The sequence below is a fragment of the Ambystoma mexicanum genome, chromosome 7q, assembly GCF_040938575.1.
Source record: "Ambystoma mexicanum isolate Mex_15411 chromosome 7q, UKY_AmexF1_1, whole genome shotgun sequence".
Classification (NCBI taxonomy): Eukaryota; Metazoa; Chordata; class Amphibia; order Caudata; family Ambystomatidae; genus Ambystoma; species Ambystoma mexicanum.
Genome location: NC_090941.1, coordinates 568,919,756 through 568,944,837, shown reverse-complemented (window position 1 = coordinate 568,944,837; position 25,082 = coordinate 568,919,756). Strand labels below are relative to the sequence as shown.

The 25,082-nt window shown below is 47.0% G+C and overlaps 1 protein-coding gene across 1 annotated transcript in view; it reads left to right on the top strand.

The window, feature by feature from the left end:
- Positions 1-24,601, top strand: part of CKAP2 (cytoskeleton associated protein 2) — a 342,261-nt gene extending 317,660 nt beyond the window's left edge. The window contains exon 8 of the mRNA XM_069639818.1: positions 23,794-24,601. Within this exon, the coding sequence (XP_069495919.1) occupies positions 23,794-24,049 (256 nt within the window). The 3' untranslated portion in view covers positions 24,050-24,601. The remainder of the gene's footprint in view (positions 1-23,793) is intronic.
- The last annotated feature ends 481 nt before the right edge of the window (positions 24,602-25,082 follow it).

The window sequence follows — 25,082 nt, the reverse complement described above, 5'->3', positions numbered from 1 at the left end:
AAAGGATTCGGCTGCGGCTCCTCGACGTACCACCAGGCGGCCCGCTCCTCGTCGCAGGAGGCCTACAGAGGAAGCGGCAAGTCAGGAGGATCTCGTCGCCAAGGCGGCAAGGCCACTACCAAGCAGGACTGAACCGGCCGTAGTGTTGGGCCCCCACCTGAGCACCCCGGTGGGAGGCTGGCTGGCGAAGTTCGTCAGCGTGTGGGAGTCCATCTCCACCGACCGATGGGTGCTGGATACCCTGGCCAAAAGTGCCCCCTCATTCCTCCCGTGGCCAGGAAGGAAAACCACGTCCTTTAACTGCTGCTGGAAGTAAGGGCGATGCTGAAGAAAGGAGCCATCGAGCTCGCCCCAAAGAGGCTCCGGGGCTCCGGAGTGTACTCACGATACTTCCTCTTAAGGAAGAACGGCGGCTGGCGACCCATCGTCGCTTAAACAAGTACATCAAGTCCCACAAGTTCTGGATGGTCACTCTTCAGCACGTGCTGGGACAGCTGGAGGAGGGCGACTTCTTATCGCTGGACTTGGAGGATGCTTACTTCCACATCCTAAGAGGACATCGAAAATTCTTCAGATTCGTAGTCCGAGGCCGGCACTACCAGTTCAAGGCCCTCCCCTTCGGACTGAATTCGGCGCCCAGGGTATTCACCAAGTGCCTAGCACCAGTAGCGGGGCGGCTGCTCCTGCAGGGGATCCACGTCTACCCCTACCTGGATGATTTTCTCCGAGCAAGGACAAGAGAACTCGCTGTCGGACACACAGCGAAGACCGTCCAGCTGCTCACGGATCTGGGCTTTTCCATCAACTACGCGAAATCCCAATTGGTCCCGTCACAAGTCGCACTGTTTCTGGGAGCCAGGCTCAACACAGTGGCACGATTGGCCTCTCCGGAGGAAAGGACAAAGGCCATCCTGGGCAAGGTGCAACAACTGTCGGCCATGGACGTGGCCAGGGTGAAGTCCATCAAGTCCCTTCTCGGCATGATGTCCTCGTGCATCTACCTCGTGCGCCTGTGCAGGCTGTGGATGCGTCCACTGCAAGAGTTCCTCGACGCCCGTTGGATGCAAGCGGAGGGCAGCTTCGAAGACAGGATCTCGCTCAACGAGACCCTCTGTCAAGCGATCCAGTGGTGGGGCACCCGTGCGCATCTCGCGGCGGGGATGGACTTCCAGACCCCCGCACACCAGGAGACGGTGACGACGGATGCCTCCCTGGAAGGATGGTGAGCGCACACCAGAGATCTCCATGCAAGAGGCCTTTGGCTCCCGAGGAGAAGTCGCTACACATCAACGTCCTGGAGCTCCGAGCAATGTTCTGGGACCTCAGGTCGTTCCTTCCGTCCCTCAAGGGCAAGGTGGTGAGGATCTTCACCGACAACACCACCACAATGTTCTACATCCGGAAGCAGGGAGGCACCAGATCCCCAGCCCTATCCAAAGAGGCCCAGGATCTGTGGCATTGGGCCGTCGCCCAAGGGATGTTTCTGGTACCGTTCCACCTGCCAGGAATAAAGAACACCATCGCCGACTCACTCAGCAGGGAGCTACGCTCGTGCCACGAGTGAGAACTGAGGCAGGATCAAGTGGATCTTCTATTCCAACGATGGGGGGAATCCCTTTATTCGCGACGGTGATGAACGCCAAGTGCCGGAGGTTAGCCAGCAGGTTTCCCCAGCCGGGGAGCATGGGCAATGCCTTCTCATTCCCTGGGACGGCCTGTTCCTCTATGCGTTCCCGCCGTTGCTGCTGCGACTCATCAACTAACTGAAACGGTCCCGGTGCAGGATGATCCTCGTCGCACCGGCGTGGCCGAGACCGATATGGTTCCCTGACCTTCTGGACATGTCAGCGTTTCCCCCCCCCCCCCGGTCAAACTGCCAACGGATGCGGATCTCCTCTCCAGAGAAGGAGGCGTCATCCTCCACCACGACCCGGGGTCGCTGAACCGGCAGGCCTGGCTCCTGCAGCACTAGAGTTTAGAGGGTACGATATCACGGCGGACTGCAAGGAGGTGCTGGCAAAGGCCAGGGAGTCCTCAACTCAAGTGCTACGGACACCAATGGAAGAGGTTCTGTCTGGTGCCGTGCACAGAAGATCAACCCTCTGCGGATTACGGCCCCTCAACTGCTGCCGTACTTGCTATCGTTGGCCAAGGCTTGGCTGGCCCATGCCTCCATCAAGATCCATCTGGCGGCTATCTCCTGCTAGACCAGAACTCTGGGGCGCTCATCCCTGTGGTCCCATTGCCTGGTGAAGGAGTTCATGAAGGGACTGTTCCGGCCCTTCCCGCCGGTGAAGGCTCCGGCCCCGGTGTGGGAACTCAACGTGGTGCTGAGCAGGCTCATGGGGCCGCCATTCGAGCCTCTGCATTTGGCACCGTTGAAGTTCCTGTCGTTGAAGACAGCGTTTCTAATGGCCATCACCTCCGCACAACGAGTGGGAGAGATCCAGGCCCTCTCCTCCAAACCACCCTACCTGACATTCCACGAGACGAGGGTGGTGCTGAGGACGCACCCCTACTTCATGCCCAAGGTGCCGTTGGACTTCCATCTCAACGAGCCCTTGGTGTTACCTGTTTTTCTTCCCGTGGCCGGCCGAGAGGACTTTGCACTCGCTGGATGTGGCTAGAGCGCTGAAGTTCTACGTGGACCGCACGAAGAGCTTTAGGAAGACATCACAACTGTTTGTGAATTTTTGACCTGTGAACCAAGGGAAAGCCCTCTGGAAGGCTTCCATTTCCAGATGGCTCTCCGGCTGCATCATGCACTGTCACCAGTTGGCAAACCGACCGTTGCCCGGCAGTCCGAGAGCCCATTCAACCAGAGCGATCGCTGCTACCACGGTGTTCCTGTCTGGTGTGCCCCTGCTGGACATCTGCAGGGCTGCTACGTGTAGGTCGACGCACACCTTCACGAGATTCTACTGCATCGACCGGGATTCCAGGGAGGAGTCCAGAGTAGGCCAGGCAGTGCTGCACAACCTGTTCGCCTGAAGGTGGGCCTGGTGAGGAGGTAAGAGATGCTTAATGTTGAGTGATGAAATGCTTAATATCGAGCCTTGCCACCTCCCGTGGTTGTGCATGTGTGTACTGCTATGTATTCTTGTATTCATGAGCATGTGAATCCATGCCAGACCCCATGCTGGAGAAGGAATAAGTTACTTACCTGTAACTGTTGTTCTCCAGCATGGGTCTGGCATGGATTCACATGCAAACCCTCCCTCCTACCCCTCTGTGGCTCTTCACTTGGTCCTACTGCCACTTTACGTGCTACCAAATCTGAAGATGGTTGCCAGAGGTCGGGCTTAGGTAGAGGGCAGTCATTGGTTGGGGGCAGTATGACCCAGAGACCGGTGATTGGTTATTAGGAGAAAGACAGTTCAGAAACGAAACTGATTTTTTCTTTACCGAGGATTCCCAGCCTGACGGGGAATATTCATGAGCATGTGAATCCATGCCAGACCCATGCTGGAGAACAACAGTTACATAACTTGTTCCTTATGTCTTCGTAACCAAACTATCCTGAGGATTATCAGGAAATGCGCTGCTCGGATAAGATCGAAAGACAAAAGTACCTGATGGTTCTGTATCTTGATCAAGAGCGACTGGCTCATTTCGGTTATGGGTTCTGCAGTTAGAAGATGCCCGTCCACACCTTCAACATCCTGGCAGGATTCCTTAGTTTCTCTGGGTATCTTGTTGTCCTCACCCATTGGTTGTCCATGAATATGCAAGCAGCACCGCTATGCAAGAGTGCAAGGGCTTCTTGTCTTCAAAGAGGAACCGTACCCCGAGAACCATTAACCTTGTATCAAAAGGTTTGACTGAAGTCCCTTGTTGGTGCCGACATATGCAAAGTTTCCCTGATCTTAGCCCTTACTAGGACTGCAGGCTGGCATTTCTGTCTTCGTGAGGGTACCTCTTCACAGTGCCTCAGTAGATGACCTTTCAAACACAATAAAGGCACAGGTCTTGTTCCCTTTTCTGCCGTCTTTCGTCTGGGGTTATTGGACCCCTATCGGCACTTATCTGCATAGGCTTATCCACTGGAGGCACAGGAGCCATGGAAGGAGTGGGTGGTCTATAGCAGATGGTACTTCCTCTGGCTCTCTCTCGTCCCTTCGTTCCAGCTGGCGGTATTCTATCTGGAGTATTCAAGATGAATTCAGCAAGAGAAGTGGGGAGTGCTACACATGCCAATTCGTCCTTTCTCATTCAGTCCTTGGCTAAAGATTGCATACTGAGCAGCCTCAGGCCATCCAGCTTCAGAGGTGGTCCATTTGAAGCTAGTCACATAAAATAGAATATCAGAAGAACACTGTTGGATGTCCAATAAGGTCTCATAAGCCATGTAGGTAAACTCTGGCTGATCAAACTATTTTTCCTGACCAGGATAACAGCAGAGTAGTTGACAAGAAGACTGGTGGAGATAACAAACTAGGTAGCTCAAGCCAGTAATTTCCAACCATGTTTGAAATAGTAAATCGGACTCTGGCTCAGTCAATGGCAACGGCCATAATGCGAAAGCTAAAATTAACAGTGCAAGCATCATGGAATTCACAAAGTTTCCAAGGGAGCCATCAAACTTTCCAAATGAAAATATGCTGAATAGAGGATCCGTAGGAGGCAGTTCATGGGTAGATTTCACGTGGCGTTTTCACCTTTTAGGTTCTGGATCTCTGCTGTTCAACCCTGGACAGCGTGAACTAGTTCTTGTAGCTGGCCCATGTTCCCGGAATCCACTTGTTATAGCAAACTCTCACCTTTTTTTGTCTCGTTTGTGTTTCTTTTCCTTATATCTTGAATGGAGTCGGTCCGAGTAGAGGTAGGGACGATCCCTACCGATAGCCACTTTGCCCACCTATTTAGGCCAGGGCAGAAGGGAGACCAGAAGTTGGAACCAGAATCCAGGGGGAAAAGCCAGCAGTGGAAAAAACCCTGACGTGATGCAGAGCTGGATCCTCGGTTCTTGATAGCAATATATAGTGATATTCAAAAGGAGGAACCAAGGGTTGGAGTGAGGGTTGTACCAAAGTAAGTGAGGTACAAGTGGGGGGCACGGAGGAAGATAACTGGGCAAAGAGAGAGGAGTGCAATTGGACAGTTTCTCACCCGTAGTCTGAAGCACAGGTAAAATTAAGGGTTGCGGCGCAGAGCGCTGTTATCCTTAGGACTTTTGTAGAGCGATAGCTCCGGATGGTGGCCATCTTGGATAAAGAGTAGACCGGTACCGGTCTCACGTTGAGCCCCTTGTGCCACAGTCTCCAAAGAGCCCAGCGGCTCGTGGTGGTGACGGGAACAAACAACTAAAAGAAAGATTGAGAGCGGAAAGTCTGAGAAAAGTGAATTTGGGGAAAGATGAGGAGCTAAGCCATTTAAAAACCATGCAGAGCTTTGAAGTAAAGCCACTGAGTGAATGTAAGGTCAAGGAGATGGGGAAAGAATACACTGAACACTAATTGAGGAATGATGGATTGGACAAAGAGGGTTAAGTTGATGGGCAGGGAGACCAAGAAGACTAGAGCAGTAGAACAAACGGAAGACTAAGACACACCTTTGGGGCATGAAAAGATAGAAACTGACGTGCCTTGCGGATATTGAAAAGGTAGCACAATCGAGAGTTTGGGGAAATGTGAGAATTAAAGTAAAGTGTCAGGGAGGGGAGGGGGAGGACCACCAAGATTTTGGCAGAAGTAGAGATGGGAAGAGAAACGGGAGGAAACTAAATGTGGAGAGGGACAAGTAGGAGGATTAGTAGAGGCGGGAAAGAGAACCTCAGTGATTGAGGTTAACTAGTGGGAAGACATCAAAGATTGCATAGAGAAGTCAGGCCGAAAGAGGAATGAATGGAGTCCGCAAAAGAAAAGGTCAGAAGAATCTGAAAGTCATTGGTGTAGACGTGAGAAACCAAAAGGAAGAGATAATGGGAGCAAAAGGGGTAGTGTAGAGAGAGAAGTTGGGGCCCTAAGACTGGGCCTTGAGGCACACCATGAGAAAGAATAACCAAAGGACTATCCCAACAGACAGAAAAGGTAGGATATCGCATTTATAACGTGCCTATACACAAGTGTTTCAAGGCGGGATGAGGCAAGGGAGGGGAACAAGGGAAGACAGACAACGAAACTACTAGGCCAGGTGTCCTTCAGATCGCGCAAGGGAAGGGGGAAAGGGAAAGGTGCTTGGGGAAAGGAGAGGGCAAGTGCAGTATATAGGATAGTAGAATAAATAAGATAATAAAACGGCCAGCTGGTGGCAAGTGCAAGGAAAGTGCAGACATAAGTGCTGGTAGCGGGACTGTAGGAATACAGACAACAGTCCACAGATGCAGGGGCTGCCAGGGAGCCAGTGCAGGTGGGCAACTGGCGGGGCCTGGGCCAGAGAACAGAAAGGGTGGCCAGGTAAGCAGTGCAGTTTCTGTCAGGAATTCAGCAGGGCAGAGGGGGAGAGAAAGCAGAAGCAAAGAGGAATGTTTTGAGGTGCTTCCGGAACCGGAGATGTTTATCCTAAAGTTTCAGGGAGGCTAGACGGCTGTTCCAGAGGGAGGCCCCTGCCGAAGAGAGAGATCTACCACCAACTCGTGGTGATTGGTTTTAGTTAGCATCTTTGTATTTTTTTATTATTTCTTTTACTGTGGTCTATTTTAGAAATATGTTAAGTGTGTGTTGTACATGGCTTTATTCGGTTTAACAACCATAAAAGCATTTTAACATAATATTCTGCAACAAGCTATTAAAAATACATATCAATAATGCGCTACAAATGCATATAAATCCCAAACAATTAAATCAAATACACTTGGCCCTATACAACCATTCTCTAGGTATATATTGTGCAATAAAATGGGTCAGGTTCACATCTTTGGTGCTCTTACAGAAAATTATTGCCATTTCTGTCGTCCTAATCCCCTTTAATCGGGATATTGGCAATAAATAATACCTCCTCAACCTGTCATACCTTGGGCAAAACAAAAGAAAATGCTTCAATGTTTCCAATGGGTTACCACAAACCCTACAAAGCTTTTCTCTCATGGCTTTCCAGCTAGCGGTATACTCTAATACCCTCAGGGTATTAGTGCGCAGCTGGACAAACAGCATTCGGGCATATACTGGGGTTACGCAGTTCAAATATGCTTCGAATCCTGCAACAGGTTTTGGCATTACACAGGGGGCTTCTGTTTTCAACCAGTGGTCAAAGTGTACGAAAAGAAGTAGTGGAACTATGTTCCCTACTAGCCCGCACCGCTCCCCACAGACCTCATCACCGCGCCCCCTACCATGCATAATAAAAACCCCAAAACACACATGCCTGCTCTTTATGGAAACGTCCTGTGCAGTGCACTGTAAGTGCAAGTTTCAACTTCTTCCTACACTTTTATTTTAAAATGAAACCGTTCCGGAATGGTTTCTTTTTAAAATACAAGTATGGGAATGGTAAAACTTAATTAAAAGAAGTAGAGGAGCCCCGCCCCCGCCTTCGACCACCGTTTTCAACTCCATGCAGGCCATTCGGATTTTACCAAGGATGACCTTTTGACAAATAGTTTTAGCATTGGCTTTAGCACTCATTTACGCCTTCCGGGTTTACCCAGGAGTACTCCATGCCTCCCTATACTTTGCCAATTCTGGAACACTCCAAAATCCAATATAGCAATGGCTTGGTGCCAATTCATTCATTTAATGGTTGGAGGCCAGTTCCCATCTCAAGCTTGCCATCGGGGCTCCATTCAGCTGCATGAGTTGGTTCCATAGGAAGTTATCCACTACACACTGCTCAGCTAAGACACAATGTCCCCATAGTTCCGCCCTTAGCTTGCCGCTGCCCTACCTTGCATCCTCCGCATAGAGGAGTGATGGAAATGTATCAGACCGGAGCTTTGGAGTATCCATACTAACCGGCATTATCTCCTTGCATTTGTATACAGACAGAATGAAAATGGGGCAAGCCCACACGGCTCCCCTCTTTCTACTGCAAAATACTCTAGTCTCCCCAGCCAACCCCCACCTTACAGAAGCTCTATTACAGTATAATGATTGAATGTTAAGAAAATGTTGCTCTGGAATGCCCTTGTCTCTCAGTATTGGCCAAAGTTTATTGCGAGAAACACTGTCAAAGGCCGTGTGCAGGTCCACAAAGACTGCCCATATCCTAGAATGCTGTATTGTGACATATTTGGCCAAAATGGCATACAATGTAAGGCATTGGTCCACAGTGTTGGTGCCAGGACGGAACCCTGCCTGTAAATGGTTTAAAACATTATTCTTGGTGGCCCGTTCTTGCAAGCGTATATTTGGCATTTCTGCGAGGGGGGGGAGGGGGAATCCTGCAGGCATCCAATAATATGGGCCTATAGTTCCCTGGCTCTCTACAGTCCCCCTTTTTAAAAATTGGCACAATTGTCGCACTACACCAAGAAATTGGTACGTCCCCCCCCCCCCCCCTCCTCGTTCTTGCCACAACATCAAACACTTATTTTAGCAGGTGGGCCCAGACAGTAATTTCGTCTTGGAATAGGTCCATTGGAAGGCCATCTGGGCCTGGAGCCCAACCAACATCCCCCCATCCCCTCCGACCAGTCGACTAATCGCATCTATCACCTAATTTAATGATAATTTCAGTCGTACTTCTATCCACTGTCAGTTCATCATTTCCCATCAGAGATTCATGAGCACCAGACTTCACCATACAATGCACTGAAATAGCTAAACCACTCCCTTGGGGGTGATATGGCTTACCCACTTTCCCCTTCATCCCCGGGTGCTGACTTCCAGAAATTCACTTGATCTCCTTTCTTTCAGTAATTCAACAGATCTTCCCTTTTTTCTCATTAAATTCTGCCTTTTTTTTAATTACCAATTTCTTGTAAGATTCCCTTAACTTCTTCAAATGTAGTTTGTCTATCAGAGGTGCTTTCTTGAGGTAGGTTAATAAAAGTTCCTTTGCCTCTTGGCAATCACTATCAAATCATCCCTTATTTACTAATGCTTGTTTCCTACATTTCCCTGGTTGTTTATTAAAAAGAGACAATATCCTTATCATATCTTTATATAATTATGCAAAATTTGTGGCCCTTCCATCACCCTCGATGAGTGCTACAATACTCTCATAAATATATGTAAGCAAAATGTGGGTCAACCAATGCGTTGCTAATAAAGATTTCAATGTAAGAGTAACCCTAGGCAGGGCTCCTACACCATTGACAGTTTTTGAGGGCATTAATCAAACTGCGATGCAAAAAATATCTATTTGTATGATTGGAACTTTGTTATAATTTTCCCAAGAATTGAACCTTTTAAAGTTCATGCAGTTTGAGGTTTCTCACCATGAACGTTAGTTTCCTGGTGGCCTTTACTTCCCTGGGACAAGTGAGTTATCACCAGCCTCTTTGATGGACTTCTCATGTAGTCTTCTGTAACAGGTGATTCTGAGGGTGGGGTGGTACTTTGTTTCCATTGGTGACCGACTCTGACCTGTCTCTGGCAATCGGTTTTCAACTTTCCACCTCATCCATCAATGACTGATGAGAGCTTTCATCGTCATGCCCCAAGAAGGCTGTTACTTTTTCGGATACGATCTCAGGAAGGATGACAAGCTGTTTCTGGCAAGACTGTTAACAAGCAGACCCTGCCCATGTGGATTGCATTTGTTTACTACAAAGTAGTCAGCAAGGGACAAAGTGGTGCAGAGGCCCTCATCCCATTCTACCAGAGGCCATGTGGCTACTTCAGCCTTTTAGAGGGGGCTGTCCCTGTAATGAAACTGTCTAAGCCTTTACTGAACATTACTGCCTGGATTACTTCCAAGGACAGGATGCCTTCTTTGTCTAGCAGTGTGCCATAGTTGTCTGGTTTAGTTGTTTCCTCGCTCTCCAGCTTCTGCACAGCTTTTGGAGGCTTTATAAGATGAGGACTTTGTGGGATGTAGGGATACATTAGAAAAACAAATTACTTTCCTTTTACAAATGCTTTTTTGATGACTTGGCCTTTCCTCCTACGGAATCCTCCATATCTTTCCGACATACCATGCTCACTACTGCCTCCTGTAATTTTATGGTTTCTCAAAGCAACTATGCAGAACATGGCTACTGTGCATCCAGTACTACCCCCCCCTCCAACCCCCACCCCCACCTGCTCATACTTTAAAAAGCTAGTCTGACACCTGGAAGATATTGGAAGGATTAAGCACTAACAAATGAACCTTAGCGAAGGCAAATTTGTAATCTGCATTGTCAGGCGATGGACATAGACCTTGAACTAGCAACAGGAGAGTGTGGGACTGCAGTTTGTGGCAGTGGTTTTGAAGATGAAGGGCCTGTTTGGCTGTGAAGGAAGGAAGTGAGCCTCGTCTGGGTGTGACATCTACACCCAGGAAGGTTTTTAGACTGCAAAATTGGATTAGATCATCCAGGGTTTGCATGCATTTGATAAGTCACGTATGAATAACTGCTGTGGGTTGGTTGGAACCGATATTTTGCAGAATGTCCCTTTTTTAAATCTAGAATGATGGATCCTGTGATTCTTCCTAAGCAGAAACCAGGTTGTGAAATAGGTGGTTGATTAAACTGTCTATTTGAAGATATTTTGTGCCCAGATGTTGAATGAGATTTGCCTGATCCTCGTGTTTTTTAAGAAGGGGACAGTGATTAGTGCAGACTTGAGGGCAGAAGGGAGCATCCCATAATATAGATGTCTTGCAGCAGACTGTAGTCTCCAGGGTGTAAATAAACTATTTTCCTATGTGGGATTGGCACCGGGAGGTTCTTAGGTTTTTCTCTTGCTGACTGTTTGGAGCATGTCCTTGAGGCTGCTAGAGGTGTAGTTCGAGAAGACAATTGAGGGTTTACCCAATGAGTTGGTTAATGCATTGGTTACTTGCTGAGTAGTCATTGTTGCTCATCCTCCTACTCTTCCTTGACCCCCTACTTGGAGCCCCGACCCTGGATCCCGTCCCAAAAGGTTCCAAATAGTCCACCAAACAAATTTGAGGTTCCACTTCCTCCCCTTCCTATAAGGTAGGGCACTTACCACTCCCCTTCCTGTTGGATATAAAGGATTGAAGTGACTCCTCCTCTCCTCATCCCAGTGGCGGTGGGGGGGGGGGGAGTTTAATGGGGCATAGGTACTGGGATGAAGAGCAGTACAAGAAATTTGGATTACCAGTAAGTAATACACAATTCCAGTAGATGCAACCCAAATCAAAGGCTCCAAATACTGCACACCTATTGACTTTAATCGAAGTGAGTGAAATTTAGTGTGACGCTGCTTGCAGAACAGCATTCTCAAAGCTTCCCCAGCAGATGCAAACAAAGTTGGCCAAAGTCTGCAGAGAAGGTCATGTTGCTACTCGGCAGCTTTCCAAGATCAAAGCACCCCTGGCCTCCGTCTAGGGCTAGGTGGTTGCCATCCCTGTGGTAGAACGATCCTGGGAGGGCAAGGAACATGGTGTGGGGCAGACAAATAGTGTCCCTTGGCCAGTAGAAGATGGTCCCCTGAAGTCTGTTGAAGTGGCCCACTGTGCTCACAGACCAGGAGCCAGACCACAGAGTAAAATCATCCTGTGGAAATGTATAATGTTTGGACCGCATAGTCCAGCGCAAGGACCTCATGTCTGTCGCACCATGATACAATGGACTTCCAGTGTTGCTCATAAGAGCAAAGTCTAATCTTACAGGAACCCTGAAAGGAAAGGACAATGACTACTCACCCTGTAACTCTTGGCATTTCAATGCCTCCCACCACTTAAAAACCAGGCTCCCCATTTCCAGCTACTATTCAGCCTAGCACTGTCATGGGAGAGCAGCAGGGTGCGGGGGCAGGATTTTGAACCACAGGAGCACACCAGATGGGGCAAATTAGCCCTTCCTGGCTAAACACTAATCTGGAACTGCTGGCCCCGATTTTGTGGCTGGTCTGTGGAATTGGTGTGGGGGGGGGGCGGAAGGGTGAGGTGTAAATGACATCTTGCCAAGGAATAACAAAGCTGTCTGGATGCCCTTTCCTTGATCCAAGAACAAGATTTTCCCTAAAGGCCAACCTGTCGATTTTGGGGTCACCCCAGGACCGGGAAAGCTTCCACTTCAGAGATTGAAAAGTGGCAGCTTGACCTGTCCACTCTGGAGTCGCAGCCTGCCCAAAAAGGGGGAGAGTCTGTGTATACCTAGTTCCCAGCAAATCCTCTCCAGAGTCTTGGACTTTGTGCCTCCCCTCAACCCCCCCCATCTTCGGAAATTCACATTGACCAGTACGGAGCTGTTAGTCTGAACCATGACAGCTTGCCCTCGGAAATCCTGCACAAAGGAATGGCCCTGGGTCCCATGCAGTTGCATGAAATGGCGTTCTTCTGCCGTGCCCCATGCCCTGAGAGGTCATGGAACCCAGAAGGCACCCAGCTAATGAAGTCTGCCCCTCGTCCTGATCATTAATACAGAGATTCAAAGCAAACCTTGAGCCGATTCAACCACAACTTTAGAGTCCTGAGGTTTTTGGCCATTGCGCTATGCTCCAGAAGTCCTGCAAAGTCTGCTTCGAATTCCTGTACAGATCGGATCATGGTGGGTGCTGATGAAGGCATGCACATGGTGACCCTGCAGCTGTCTTCACTCCCTGGACTCTCAACCATGCCCTGGCTGGGGCATACAGAGAAAGAACTACTTGAGGTGCTGATTGTAGACCTAAGGGAGTAACGCAGGTTAGAAGTGGTCAGTCAACTGTGAAACTGATTTTGCAAGGGGCACACAGGGGGCATGGAGAAACATCCTTGTCCTCCAGAGTTGCAAGCCAATCCCCCTGGGCGAGGAGGGGAATCTATTTTAGCAAGGTCTCCATTTTGGAGATCTTTTGAATGAAGCTGTTGACTACCTTCAGGCTAGTTACTATCGAAGCCCCTAGAGTCCTGTTCATGAGAATGATCAGATAACACCCTTGTCCTGTCTCCTGATGAACGCCTTGGATGGCATCCTTCTGCAGAATGGTCTGCAGCTCTGATGGGAGGGGTTGGTGTCATTTAATCTTGTACCCCTTCCAAATTATATCCACCACAAAATGGATTGGGACCCTCTCCTATTGGGTGCAAATTGTAATCTGGCTCCCACACAAGGCGTCCTGGCTATGTCGAGAATGTTGTGACCTCCGGGGAGCTGTGTTGAATTTGTGCTGAGAAGAGCCTGTGCGTGTCTTTAAAGACGGCCCATCATTAGCTTGCAAAGGCCTTGTACCGTGGTCTACATGACTGATCTGACAGGGACTTTTATGGATGGGACCAAGACTTACGCCTCAGTCTAGCATGTTTCTCCTGTGCATGAACCTTGGCCACCTTGCACTCCAATTACTCTCCCAAGAATTTTGACCCCTGGAAGAGCAGAAGCGGGACAGGACTTCTGGACAGATCAGTCTTCGTTGCATGCGTGGATCCTAGTGCCTTGCTGGTCGGCACAGCTGCTTAATCTATTGTAAGTTAAAAAATGTGGGTGTCATCCTATCTGCAACATGATCTATGGATTAGCAAGTCATTGCGGTCTGTCAATCTGGTATCTTATTTAAAATCTTAAGGAAAGTGCTTCCCATGATCTCTCCCCCTCTACGTTCACCCCCCCCCCCCCCGTGGTAGCTGCCATGGTGTTATCCCGGCTCGACTATTGTAATTCTCTTTACTTTGCACAACCGAAGGGTGTGATCCAATGCTTGCAACACGTACAGCCAAATTTTGCAGTCGTTTCAAAGGGCACGCCCTTTGCAGCCCATATACCTCTGGTGCTTCGGGCTTTACACTGGCTCCCAGTGGTCCAACGTGTCAATTTTGAGGCACTATGTATAGACTTCCGGGCACGCCATGATCAAGGGGCCAAATACCTCCAGGCTAAGTTTGCCCACTACCACCCCATTAGGAGTTTGCTCTGCTTCTAAGAACCGGCTGGTAGTTCCTAGCTATAGGCGGGTTCGGGTGGGAGGGAGAGCCTTCTCTATAGCTGCTGTTGTTTTATGGAACAACCTTCCGTTGGCCATTAAGAATATATCCAACTACTTGGCCTTCCGAAAGGCTATTAAAACACATTTATTTTAGGCTCCGCTATAATTGGTGGCGGCAGCCTCTGATCACCTTAGCGCCAAGATGCCTTCGGGTGACCGTGCGCTCTAGAAGATGGCTTAACATAACATATTGTAGGTTAGATCTGAGAATCTGCTTGTGCGTGACTATCCTCTTTCCAACTTGAACAGTTCACCTCCTCGCCCCTTTTTGTTGTATAGCAGGTGGACGTCCTCGACTGGTGACTTGGCTATATGCCTTTACGTATGCCTCCTGCACAGCAGTGTGTGCCTGCACGCTTTTCTTAAGAGAAGATCCAACCCTGCAGTGAAACTGGCCCTGTACCGTCCTAAGGATCTCACTGTGTCCACCTCCACCATTGTGGGAAGTTTCTTATTCAGTCCCTAGAAGGTACAATGTGGGTACTGGGACCCTTTCTTGGTCTTTCCACCCGAAGTAGCTTTTTCTTGATTGCTGGAATAAGCAGAATACACCTCTTTGCCTCCTGCAAACTGTTGCACTGGTGGTCATTCTGACCCTGGCAGTAGCCGTGCCAGTAAAACCGGCGCGGCTGCCACTAGAGTCATGAAATGACCGGCACCTGGCAATGGGGACTTACCGGGGGATTGCAGACCCGGGAAATCCCCATTGCCGGAGGCCGGTAATTATTACTCCCCATTCCCATGAGTCCTATTGGACTCAATGGGGAGGCCGGATGCACCGGCACCATTCATGAATGGTGCCGGTGCATCCGCCGAGGTCTGCTCACTGGTGCCGGTATGCCCGCCTGGTCAGACCTAGCAGACTGAAAGGCACCCACGAGCAGAACTTGTTGTTTGCCGGTCCAGAAACAACGGTACCAGCAAGCTTACCGGTACCGTTGTTTCTGGATCAGCAAACTTGTAATGCAGCCCATTGACTCTTCTATAGCTGGTGAAGTCTTTAAACTTCATGCAGGTTGAGACATGGCCCAGCACTCCAGACACAGCTTTGTGATTCGGGATTTTTCCCTTGGGTTTGCTGAACTCTTCCTCTCAAAGGGAGGATGATGAGCAAACTGAAGGAGGAGGACCCTCTGGTTCTGGGCAATCCACGTTGTAGCTGCTGCATTCTCTTTGAGGGTTTCTCTGTCCTTCAGTAGACTTGCACCTCTTTCCTGGCCTCTTTAGTAGGAGATTGATCAGAGGAAGGAAGGAGGTGGTTCCATGTGCTTTTCTTTTGCAGCGTTTGCCCATCATGGTCTTCTGAAGAACTGTTTACCCATCTGCTGAAAGCCACGTCCCAGCAATAAGGATCTCTGACTGTCCCTTTTTAAGCATGATGATCAAGTCCCAGCAGCCACCAAGCGGGACCAAACCTGCCTTGGGTAACTGAAAAGGGCCCGAATGGGAAGGGGTGGGAGGGTCCACCATTTCCCAGCAACAGTGAAGTCCACCCGCTCCTCTTTTGGCATACCAAACGAGTGCCCACTACAACCCATCCCCACCGCTCACTGAGTGGAGGAAAGCTACGCATGCGCATTGCAAGTGAATTTAGTTAGTCCAGCGCAACCCAGAGGCTCCAACAATAGCTCCTGGAGCAGCTCTCGCCTGTTGCCTTGGTCTGAGACCTGTGCCCTCCCATGCAGGCCCACAATACTCTGCTCGTGGCGGGCAACTCTAAGCTCAGATAAGGCAGCCAAGAGGGCTCTACTCCCTGGGTGGCCGTTTTTCAACCCCCTCCACCTTCACCCTGACACTGGCTAGTTGCAATCACTGTGCCTATCGCAGCCCAGCAGGTGGGCCATCAAGCACGCCAGGGAGACTAACCCAGCATGCCTCCGGGGAACCACTGTCCAGAGGACCTAACAAAAAAACAGGAAGTGTTGTGGCAAGTGCCCTCCATTATAGGTAGGGATTGGGAGGGGGGTTGAGCTTCAAATTAGTTGGGTGGAATATTTGGAATCACTGATGGAAATGCAAGACTCCTTCAAGACAAGGTATATTGAACAGCTGATATATTGTCAACATTTGTTTGGAAGATGGCCAACTTGTCAGATGGCTCTTGGGTCGGTTCTTATGCTAGGACTTGGTGCACTCTTCATACTGCTAAATGTTTCTCTAGTTTTGTTGGGTGGTGAATCCATTTATTGGTGGACAAATGCCCTTTTTTGGCATTTTGTGGCTGCAGTTTTTCTGCAGTGTCTGTTCTATTGTGACTAGGGACTTGAATCTTTTTCCAGATTCATTCCAGTTAATGGCCTCGTTTCATGGCTGCTAGTTTACGATCAGTTTTTCTGGGGTTTGCTGGAAATTTACAGGTTTTTGGTTTGTGGAAAGCTGGAAGGTTGCTGTAGTAAATTGTATGCATGCAGGGAAGTCTGCACGTATAGATTGAACTGAAAGTTTCTAATTCTTGTACCTTTTTAAAGTGAACCTTGTTTGCTCAATAAGAGCAATGAGATGGCACCCACTGGACATCAATCGCCAAATTCAAATGTTCAACTGACGCGTGGGACACAGGGCTCTGGCGTGCCCAGGATTCAATGCATAATCCCCTTCATGACCTCCCCATTCCCAGTCACTCATGTATGTTAGCACTCTGGATACAACATACTCTTGTACACGAAGGCTGCCATACACAGAGACCGGTTGCTGCAGTGCATCCAAATAGCAGAGAGCACATATGCTGAGCAAGATTTAAATGGTAACTAAGGATTCAATAATCACTCTAAAGGAAATAAAATATATATTTAATTCAAAGAGTATTCACTCAACATAGTATCAAAATATAAGCACCACAATGACAGATGGAAGTTACACTAAGTTAAAAAATATATATATATCTTTACTCTGGTGTGGTGACAAACGCCACTTCACAAAGAACAAGTAATCAAAACATTCATCAAGCTCAAAATTGATCGAAAGAGCATTAAACACAAGACGTTAGTTACACAACATAAATACAATAAAACATTTAAGCAAATAGATCATACAAAATCAAAGAGCAATATTAATGGAGCTCAAAATGACCACCGAAGGCTGCGCAAACACTGAGGGGTAAGAGGGAAACCTACGAACTATTTGTGTACAACACATAAAGGGGGGGGAACTCCGAGGTGGGAGATTTGTAAGTCTAATATCTACAAAAAGAAGTTTAAGGTTTTTTCTTAAAAAAGGGAAGAAAGTGCCACCACTTACATGGGTATCCTGTCTCACAGATAAATTTTTAGGCAAAAATAGATATAAATTTTATTAGTCGTACAAAATTCATTTTAAAAATAGAAAATTCATCATAAAAAATGATCATATCACATGTAACAAACAATCAATTCTAAAACCACACAAGTAATTCAGCTTCAATCGGTTCTAGTCTCAAATGTGATCTTTTGGTCAACCCGTATGACCCAATCACACTGAGTCCCCTCGCCTCGAAATTAACTTTTGGCTAATTCAGTTCTTAGTTTCCCAAAAACCCAACTTGTACAAGTTTCTGTCCCATTATCACAACAATGTAGGACATTCTTCAGGGGTGTGTAGTGTCTTGTGTAGATCTTATTCAAGATGAAACCACATTTCCAAAATTCTATCTTCTTTTAGAAGTCGGTATACCCTGTTAATATAAAGGAGGCACTATATTACTCTCTCTTATCACAATGTTAGTCCATTGATTATGCTAACTTTTTAACCCTTATCCCCATAAGGGTGAAGAAAATGTTATTAATAACATACCTTCCTGACTCGAGGGTTCTCTATCCCGGAGTCTTCTTTCAACCTCGATTGGCTAAATTAAGGCAAATATCCAATTAATGAAGGACTTCATGCCTGTGTTCCTGTATCTTCTGTCCTAATACACAATATATACACGTATTAGATTCTTATTACCCATAACTATGAGCTCAAAAGCCCTTGTTTTCCTCATGGAGGCATCTTACCATATAATTCTAGACTTATGCCATCCAGATTTACTCCATCAGTTGGTTCTGAAGACTTCATTTACCCTTCAGGCTATATATACCTGAAAGACATCAAAACGAAAATACAAAAACCTCAGTGGAATGTCCATGTGTAAAAATCTCCTACACATCTTGTTTAAGTAAGCAAAAAACATTACTTACTCATGACTCCCACTGGGGCTGGATGTCTTCAATATTGTCCTGCTAACCCTATCCAGTGTGCTATCTACAGCACTCTAAATGCTCTTTCCCTTAATAGGAAGAAATGCAGGCTTGGTAGTATTCAATTATCCTGCTCTTAACTTCGACCCAGCTTGTTCAAAAAACGAGCAACGAACAGCTCAGGAGAAAATCTAGGTACCGTGTTTGTCCTCGCGGGCAACGCGATGGCGTCATCACGCCCCACGCGGATCGGAAAACGCGTGTCGCGCAATGGTGACGTCACTACGTCCCGTAATATGCATGCGCGCACCCATAGCTGGGAATTGAAGTCCCAGGTCGCCCACTAATCCGCCATATTGCTGCAGAATGCTAGTCTGGCCACCCAGATGCCCTTATGACTGTAATTTCATCCTGATATTGATCAATAGAAAGCTATTACAGTTGGAACAAAAACTTATTTTTTCATCCAGAAGCCATCTCCACGGTCTGAATGAAGGTGTAGAGTGGCATAATACTTAGGCAGCTACCTCTGACTCGGTTTTTCCTTTTTTTCCATTGGGCACTTTGAATTGGGATTGATGTAACTAAGAGATCATGTTGATCGCCGAATATGTGCGCATATCATATTTAATGACCTATGAGAAATTGTTGCAGAGGGTATAAAATACATGTATAATACCGACTGTTTTTCAGAATGTATGGAGGATTCTACTGCAACGATACGAAACGATTCAATGTGTTTTGAATTGAAATGGTTTTGTGTTTCACATTGATTGTGAAGTCTTTTTCAGGATGAAATTACAGTCATAAGGGCATCTGGGTGGCCAGACTAGCATTCTGCAGCAATATGGCGGATTAGTGGGCGACCTGGGACTTCAATTCCCAGCTATGGGTGCGCGCATGCATATTACGGGACGTAGTGACGTCACCATTGCGCGACACGCGTTTTCCGATCCGCGTGGGGCGTGATGACGCCATCGCGTTGCCCGCGAGGACAAACACGGTACCTAGATTTTCTCCTGAGCTGTTCGTTGCTCGTTTTTTGAACAAGCTGGGTCGAAGTTAAGAGCAGGATAATTGAATACTACCAAGCCTGCATTTCTTCCTATTAAGGGAAAGAGCATTTAGAGTGCTGTAGATAGCACACTGGATAGGGTTAGCAGGACAATATTGAAGACATCCAGCCCCAGTGGGAGTCATGAGTAAGTAATGTTTTTTGCTTACTTAAACAAGATGTGTAGGAGATTTTTACACATGGACATTCCACTGAGGTTTTTGTATTTTCGTTTTGATGTCTTTCAGGTATATATAGCCTGAAGGGTAAATGAAGTCTTCAGAACCAACTGATGGAGTAAATCTGGATGGCATAAGTCTAGAATTATATGGTAAGATGCCTCCATGAGGAAAACAAGGGCTTTTGAGCTCATAGTTATGGGTAACAAGAATCTAATACGTGTATATATTGTGTATTAGGACAGAAGATACAGGAACACAGGCATGAAGTCCTTCATTAATTGGATATTTGCCTTAATTTAACCAATCGAGGTTGAAAGAAGACTCCGGGATAGAGAACCCTCGAGTCAGGAAGGTATGTTATTAATAACATTTTCTTCACCCTTATGGGGATAAGGGTTAAAAAGTTAGCATAATCAATGGACTAACATTGTGATAAGAGAGAGTAATATAGTGCCTCCTTTATATTAACAGGGTATACCGACTTCTAAAAGAAGATAGAATTTTGGAAATGTGGTTTCATCTTGAATAAGATCTACACAAGACACTACACACCCCTGAAGAATGTCCTACATTGTTGTGATAATGGGACAGAAACTTGTACAAGTTGGGTTTTTGGGAAACTAAGAACTGAATTGGCCAAAAGTTAATTTCGAGGCGAGGGGACTCAGTGTGATTAGGTCATACGGGTTGACCAAAAGATCAAATTTGAGACTAGAACCGATTGAAGCTGAATTACTTGTGTGGTTTTAGAATTGATTGTTTGTTCCATGTGATATGATCATTTTTTATGATGAATTTTCTATTTTTAAAATGAATTTTGTACGACTAATAAAATTTATATCTATTTTTGCCTAAAAATTTATCTGTGAGACAGGATACCCATGTAAGTGGTGGCACTTTCTTCCCTTTTTTAAGAAAAAACCTTAAACTTCTTTTTGTAGATATTAGACTTCACTCCACGGAGTAAGAGGTTTACCAATCCCCAACTGTGGTTTTCCACTGTCTTGAGAATAGAGGGAGATTTGTAAGTGACATAAAATATGGCATATGGGGAAACCCCTCTACCCAATCCTTACATGGTGAAAGGAAATGAAAAATTGTCCACACCTTGTGAGGAAAAATGGCGAGATACACAAAATATCTTAACGAGTCCTACTCCTATGGTCTGTAAATGTGCATGGCCAAGACTGGTTAAAGGAAGAGTGCCAATGGCCAATACATCATTGATGGCCTCGGGATGGGACGCAACGGCCCCTCCATTAATGCATTTGGAGACACTGAGCTGTTTGTAATGGTTTGCATCTCGTATGGGTCCTGTTGTGTAGCGCCCTAAGAGGTTGTTTGAAAACGAGTTTGCATCCCTTTGAAACTTTTGGTTCGCTCCGTTCCTGGAAGAATTGTTTGGTTATGATCACGTCCGCCCGGACCGAGAATAAATTACAGGGTTTGTTCTAAAGGTGATCTCTTGGTAAGGTTGTTTTAACGATGGGAGACATTATTTTATAATATCGTTTAAATAAGGTGATTGTATTTTTTTTATTTTTCTCTCAAGCCTTGACCACCGTTTTCCAGCAGTAGCACTTCGCAGTCTTAAAGAGCCTGGACCTTGAAGTTTTGTTTGGAAGGAATAAACACTTGAAATGATAGTCTTATTATTCATGGTGGTCCCCAGGGTATTAGGTAGCCAAGTCGACTGTCAACACGTGTACTGTTTTTCAGTTAGGCCAACATCTTGCATAGTGTTGGACTTCATGCACATTTCACCAGGTTCAAGACCACATCGGGTATTTGTCGGCATGGGCCCATCCCCGATCTATAGAGTGGCAACATGGGCTGGTAAGGGTACTCGTTGGTCATCTCCGAATGATGCCCCCTTTAGCCGGGAGGTTCTGTAAATTGTTGGCTTGATGCCTTTGGGCATTTGCTGGTCCCTTCTCGCAGCATTTGTTCTATGTAATTTGTCAGAAGCTGGCAAGGAGTGGAGTGTGTCGGAGTAATGAGCCAGTTATGGTGTTCAGGTACATCAGCTGTAGGTCTTGCTCCTTTACAGCTCACCCCGCCGTCATCCCCTTGTGCATAGAACTGTCACGTTGGTAGCTCGTTGTGCAAACTTGGGAAGTGGCGGTTAGGACTGTTGTGCCTAATAAAGATTCGCTTTTTGTATAGCTCATCAAGCCGAATTCATCCAACTTCTATGCATTGTAATGTTCTTACCCAATGTAATGGTAATCCATTTTCTGCAGGATCTACTTCGTTTTTCGATCTTGTGTCTGGACACATGTTGGAGAGTGCTTAGCCTGAGGACAGGCCACCCAGTAGCATAATGTGTGTATTTAGATGCAGGGGGAACCATTGACACGCGAAGGGACGTCCCTATGGGGGGGGGGAGGTAACGAGTGTGGGAGCCCTGCTACTGAGAATGAAGATGGTTCAAATAACTGTTACGGAATTTCTTCCATTCGGGAGGGTCTAAACCCACGTTTCCTGTGCGTATCCTTCTGGTCTCGCCCACAAGGGCAGTCCAGCAACGAAATGCTCGGAAATTCCCCTCGGAACAAGCATTGGCAAAGCAAACAGTTGTGTAGGAATGGGAAAGGCATTTGCCAGGCATTGCTGTAGTGGTATTCACTGCCCATCGATGGTAGCGGCTGCAAAATGAGTACCCGGGCATAGAATGGTGGTGCCTGGCAAATGCTTAATACTTAAACAGAGGCCAAAACAGTTGCTTTTGACAATGCTTGCTTAAATAGGGCTTCCGTGAAGGAAGCACATGGTGCTTATAAATTGTGTAGCTGAAGGCAGACCTAGTTAAGAGAATTTTATTACAACTGTTTGTAGCTCCAATTAAGTCATTAACTCGGAGGGCTGCTTTGAAAAACACCGGCAGGCACTTGGACTGCATCTTTTGAGGCTTGATGAAGCTAGCTCCAAGAGATCCCAGATGGGAGCTGTTTTGTGGTTAGGGTGGGAATGGCCACATAGATTACCGTGGCCAGGGGTGGGTAAATAACCAAACACCCACAAGCTTTGTGTCCCTCGTATGCCATGTTCCCGTCATGAACTCTAATGCAATAGTGAGTACCATTTTATTCATGATAAGCTGGGGAGTAGGTGTAAGTGGATCTAGGTCACCTGGCCTAAGCCCCGCCACCTTCTTAGCCCTGCCCCTTCCCTCCTGCTCTTAACTCTTAGATGAAGGGCGTCTCTCGCCCGGGCGTCCAAGGTGAAGGGCAGTCAAAGAAAAGGGCTATTGCTGTTTGAACCTGTTCAGAAGCATGCACCAACATGTGTTTACACCCTCTGTCCCCACAGGCCATCCCCACCCTCTCTGGTCCCCCCGTGTTGTTCCCTTGTGCACCCCCCTCCCTTCCTGCACACAGGAGTCTATCCTGATACATTCTGGTTTCACCATCACCGTCTTGTGGCCAATGCTGGATTTGACTTTTATGGACTTCATTCATTCATGGTGTGTCACCCTTTCTCAACTCTCATGCTGGACTTCCTTTGCATTTTGTATTCATGATGGCCCTGAATCATGCTGTTCATCTTCATCTTGTATCCTGGCTTGCAACATTATGTGTTACTACTGACTTCTGCAATTGTATTCACTCTCCTCTCTTGCTTCTCCACTCTTTTTGACTGCTTACTCTGTTCTCTCCTCCCTTCCTCTCCCCTCTCCCTTTTCCCATCTCCTCCCCTCCCCCCCCTTACTTTCTTCTATGCACTTACTCTATCAGAATTGTACCTGGCCCTACTATGATAGCAACCTCGTCTGTCGCTCCCCTATCCCTTTACTGTTGCCCCCCCCTCCCCTCCAGCACTATCTGAAACGACGTTGTCAGGCTACAATAGACACTTGTATTGTTCCTCCCCTCCCTTTCTGCACCCCTCTCCCTCACCTTTTGTTTTCCTCTGGCTCTACCAGAAATGTCGTCAGGCCTAGTATGGTAGTCGCCTGTCTGTTTCCATTTCCTTCCCACTCTCCCCCTCCCTTCCTTATCTATGTTTTAGCTCTTGCACTATCTGAAATGTTGTCAGGCGGAGTACGATAGTTAATTTCACATCCTTACTGTTCATGGCCTGTAAGAATGTCCTATTTTCCCTTGTTCCCTTCCTTGCCTTGAAGCGCTTTGAAACACATTGTGTATAGGCGCTATATAAATAAACTATCCTATCATATCATGAGGGGTTGTACATTCTAAAGCTGCAGCAGAGCAGTTTACGGACCTGCTGCAGGGTTGGGGCTACTCAAGTTGTGAATTGCGAAATAACAAAAGTAATACTTGCTGTTCTTTTTTTTTTTTTTTTTATTGGACTCCTTTGCAAACAAAGCTGACATTCCTTTTAAAAAACCTACTGTCCTAGTCTGTGCTCCTTAATGCTGATTAAGTAGACCCCATGGCACTCCAACGTATTATCTATAACCTTATTTCTTCTTTTTTTAGCCTTACGAACAACATGCACAATCAGTTGGGTGATTCCACGTTCAAAGACTTGAAGTTCTTGACTCCAGTAAGGCGTTCTCTACGCATTGAGCGCAAATCCTTTAAGCTTCCAGATATGTTGCACGACCACGATCCATGCCTGGCTTCCCTCGGGGAGTTGGCGGAACTCGGTGGGGAAACGCATGCGTACATCTTCAGGGAGAACAGCGCGCTGCGCGAGCTCGCCAAGGACTGCAACCCCCTCAAAGAGAACTGATGACTTTCCTTTGCTGTACCCACCCTCTCTGTGCCCTTCCCTTCTGCATTATGTGTGCTGTCTTCTCGCTGCGTATCCCGTGTCTTTTTTTTTTTCTATATGTACTTGCTTCTTAAAACAAGTGATTTATTTTCATTGTGATTATAGAACTGATCCAGGCCAGCAAATTTAGCGGCCACCGAGGTACGACTCTTTTTCCCTTATGGGCGATTATCCAGTTCATTCAAGTGATTAAAAGTATCCCAAATCTATTGTTTATTTATTTGCCTGTGTCTTTCAGAGCGAATGTATTCCCTGAGAAAGACCTGTGGCTGCATTTTTTGTGCTGTTGTACCTAGGTATTTATTCATAATGTAACGTAGGACCGTGAGGAGAAAATAATGCAAAAAAAGAATGGTCGTGGTAACCTGATGAAAACGGGGCGTTGAAATGTTGACTACACAAATGCCCTATGTAACCTGACACTGCATTTGTGAGCCTTTAATATTGAACACTGCTTTTTGTCTAGAACAAATTGTTGTATACAACTCAATAAATGGTACGTACAATCTTTGTATGCTACTTTATCTTGGGGGGGGGGCAAAGGAGGAGTATGATGGAACATATAGTGGTAGGGAGAAGCAAAATCTGGTAGATGGGATAGGGGCGGGTGAGGGATAGATACAATGCACAGGAAGGCCTGAAGGAAAAGGTGGAGGAGTACAATTGGACCGAGTTTATTGTGGGATTCAACTGTATTTTATGGGGTGGGTACTAAGAGGAGAGAGCTGGAGAGTAGGTGTTTGCTGCACCGGAGGGGCGGGGGGGGAGGTGTTCTGTCTGGAATTTGCTCGCTGCATGTTAAGCCTGGGCATGTTGAAGTCATGCCCAAGTAAACGCAGACGGCAAAGCCCCTAGCTTACTTCTTACATCCCTCCTCCCCCAAATGTTGGGGGCCTATGTCAGAAATCCAAATTTCCCACATTAGCAAAATCTACCGCAAAAGCTAGTAACAAAAAAAATAACTCTGAATAGTGCTTTTCTAATTGATATG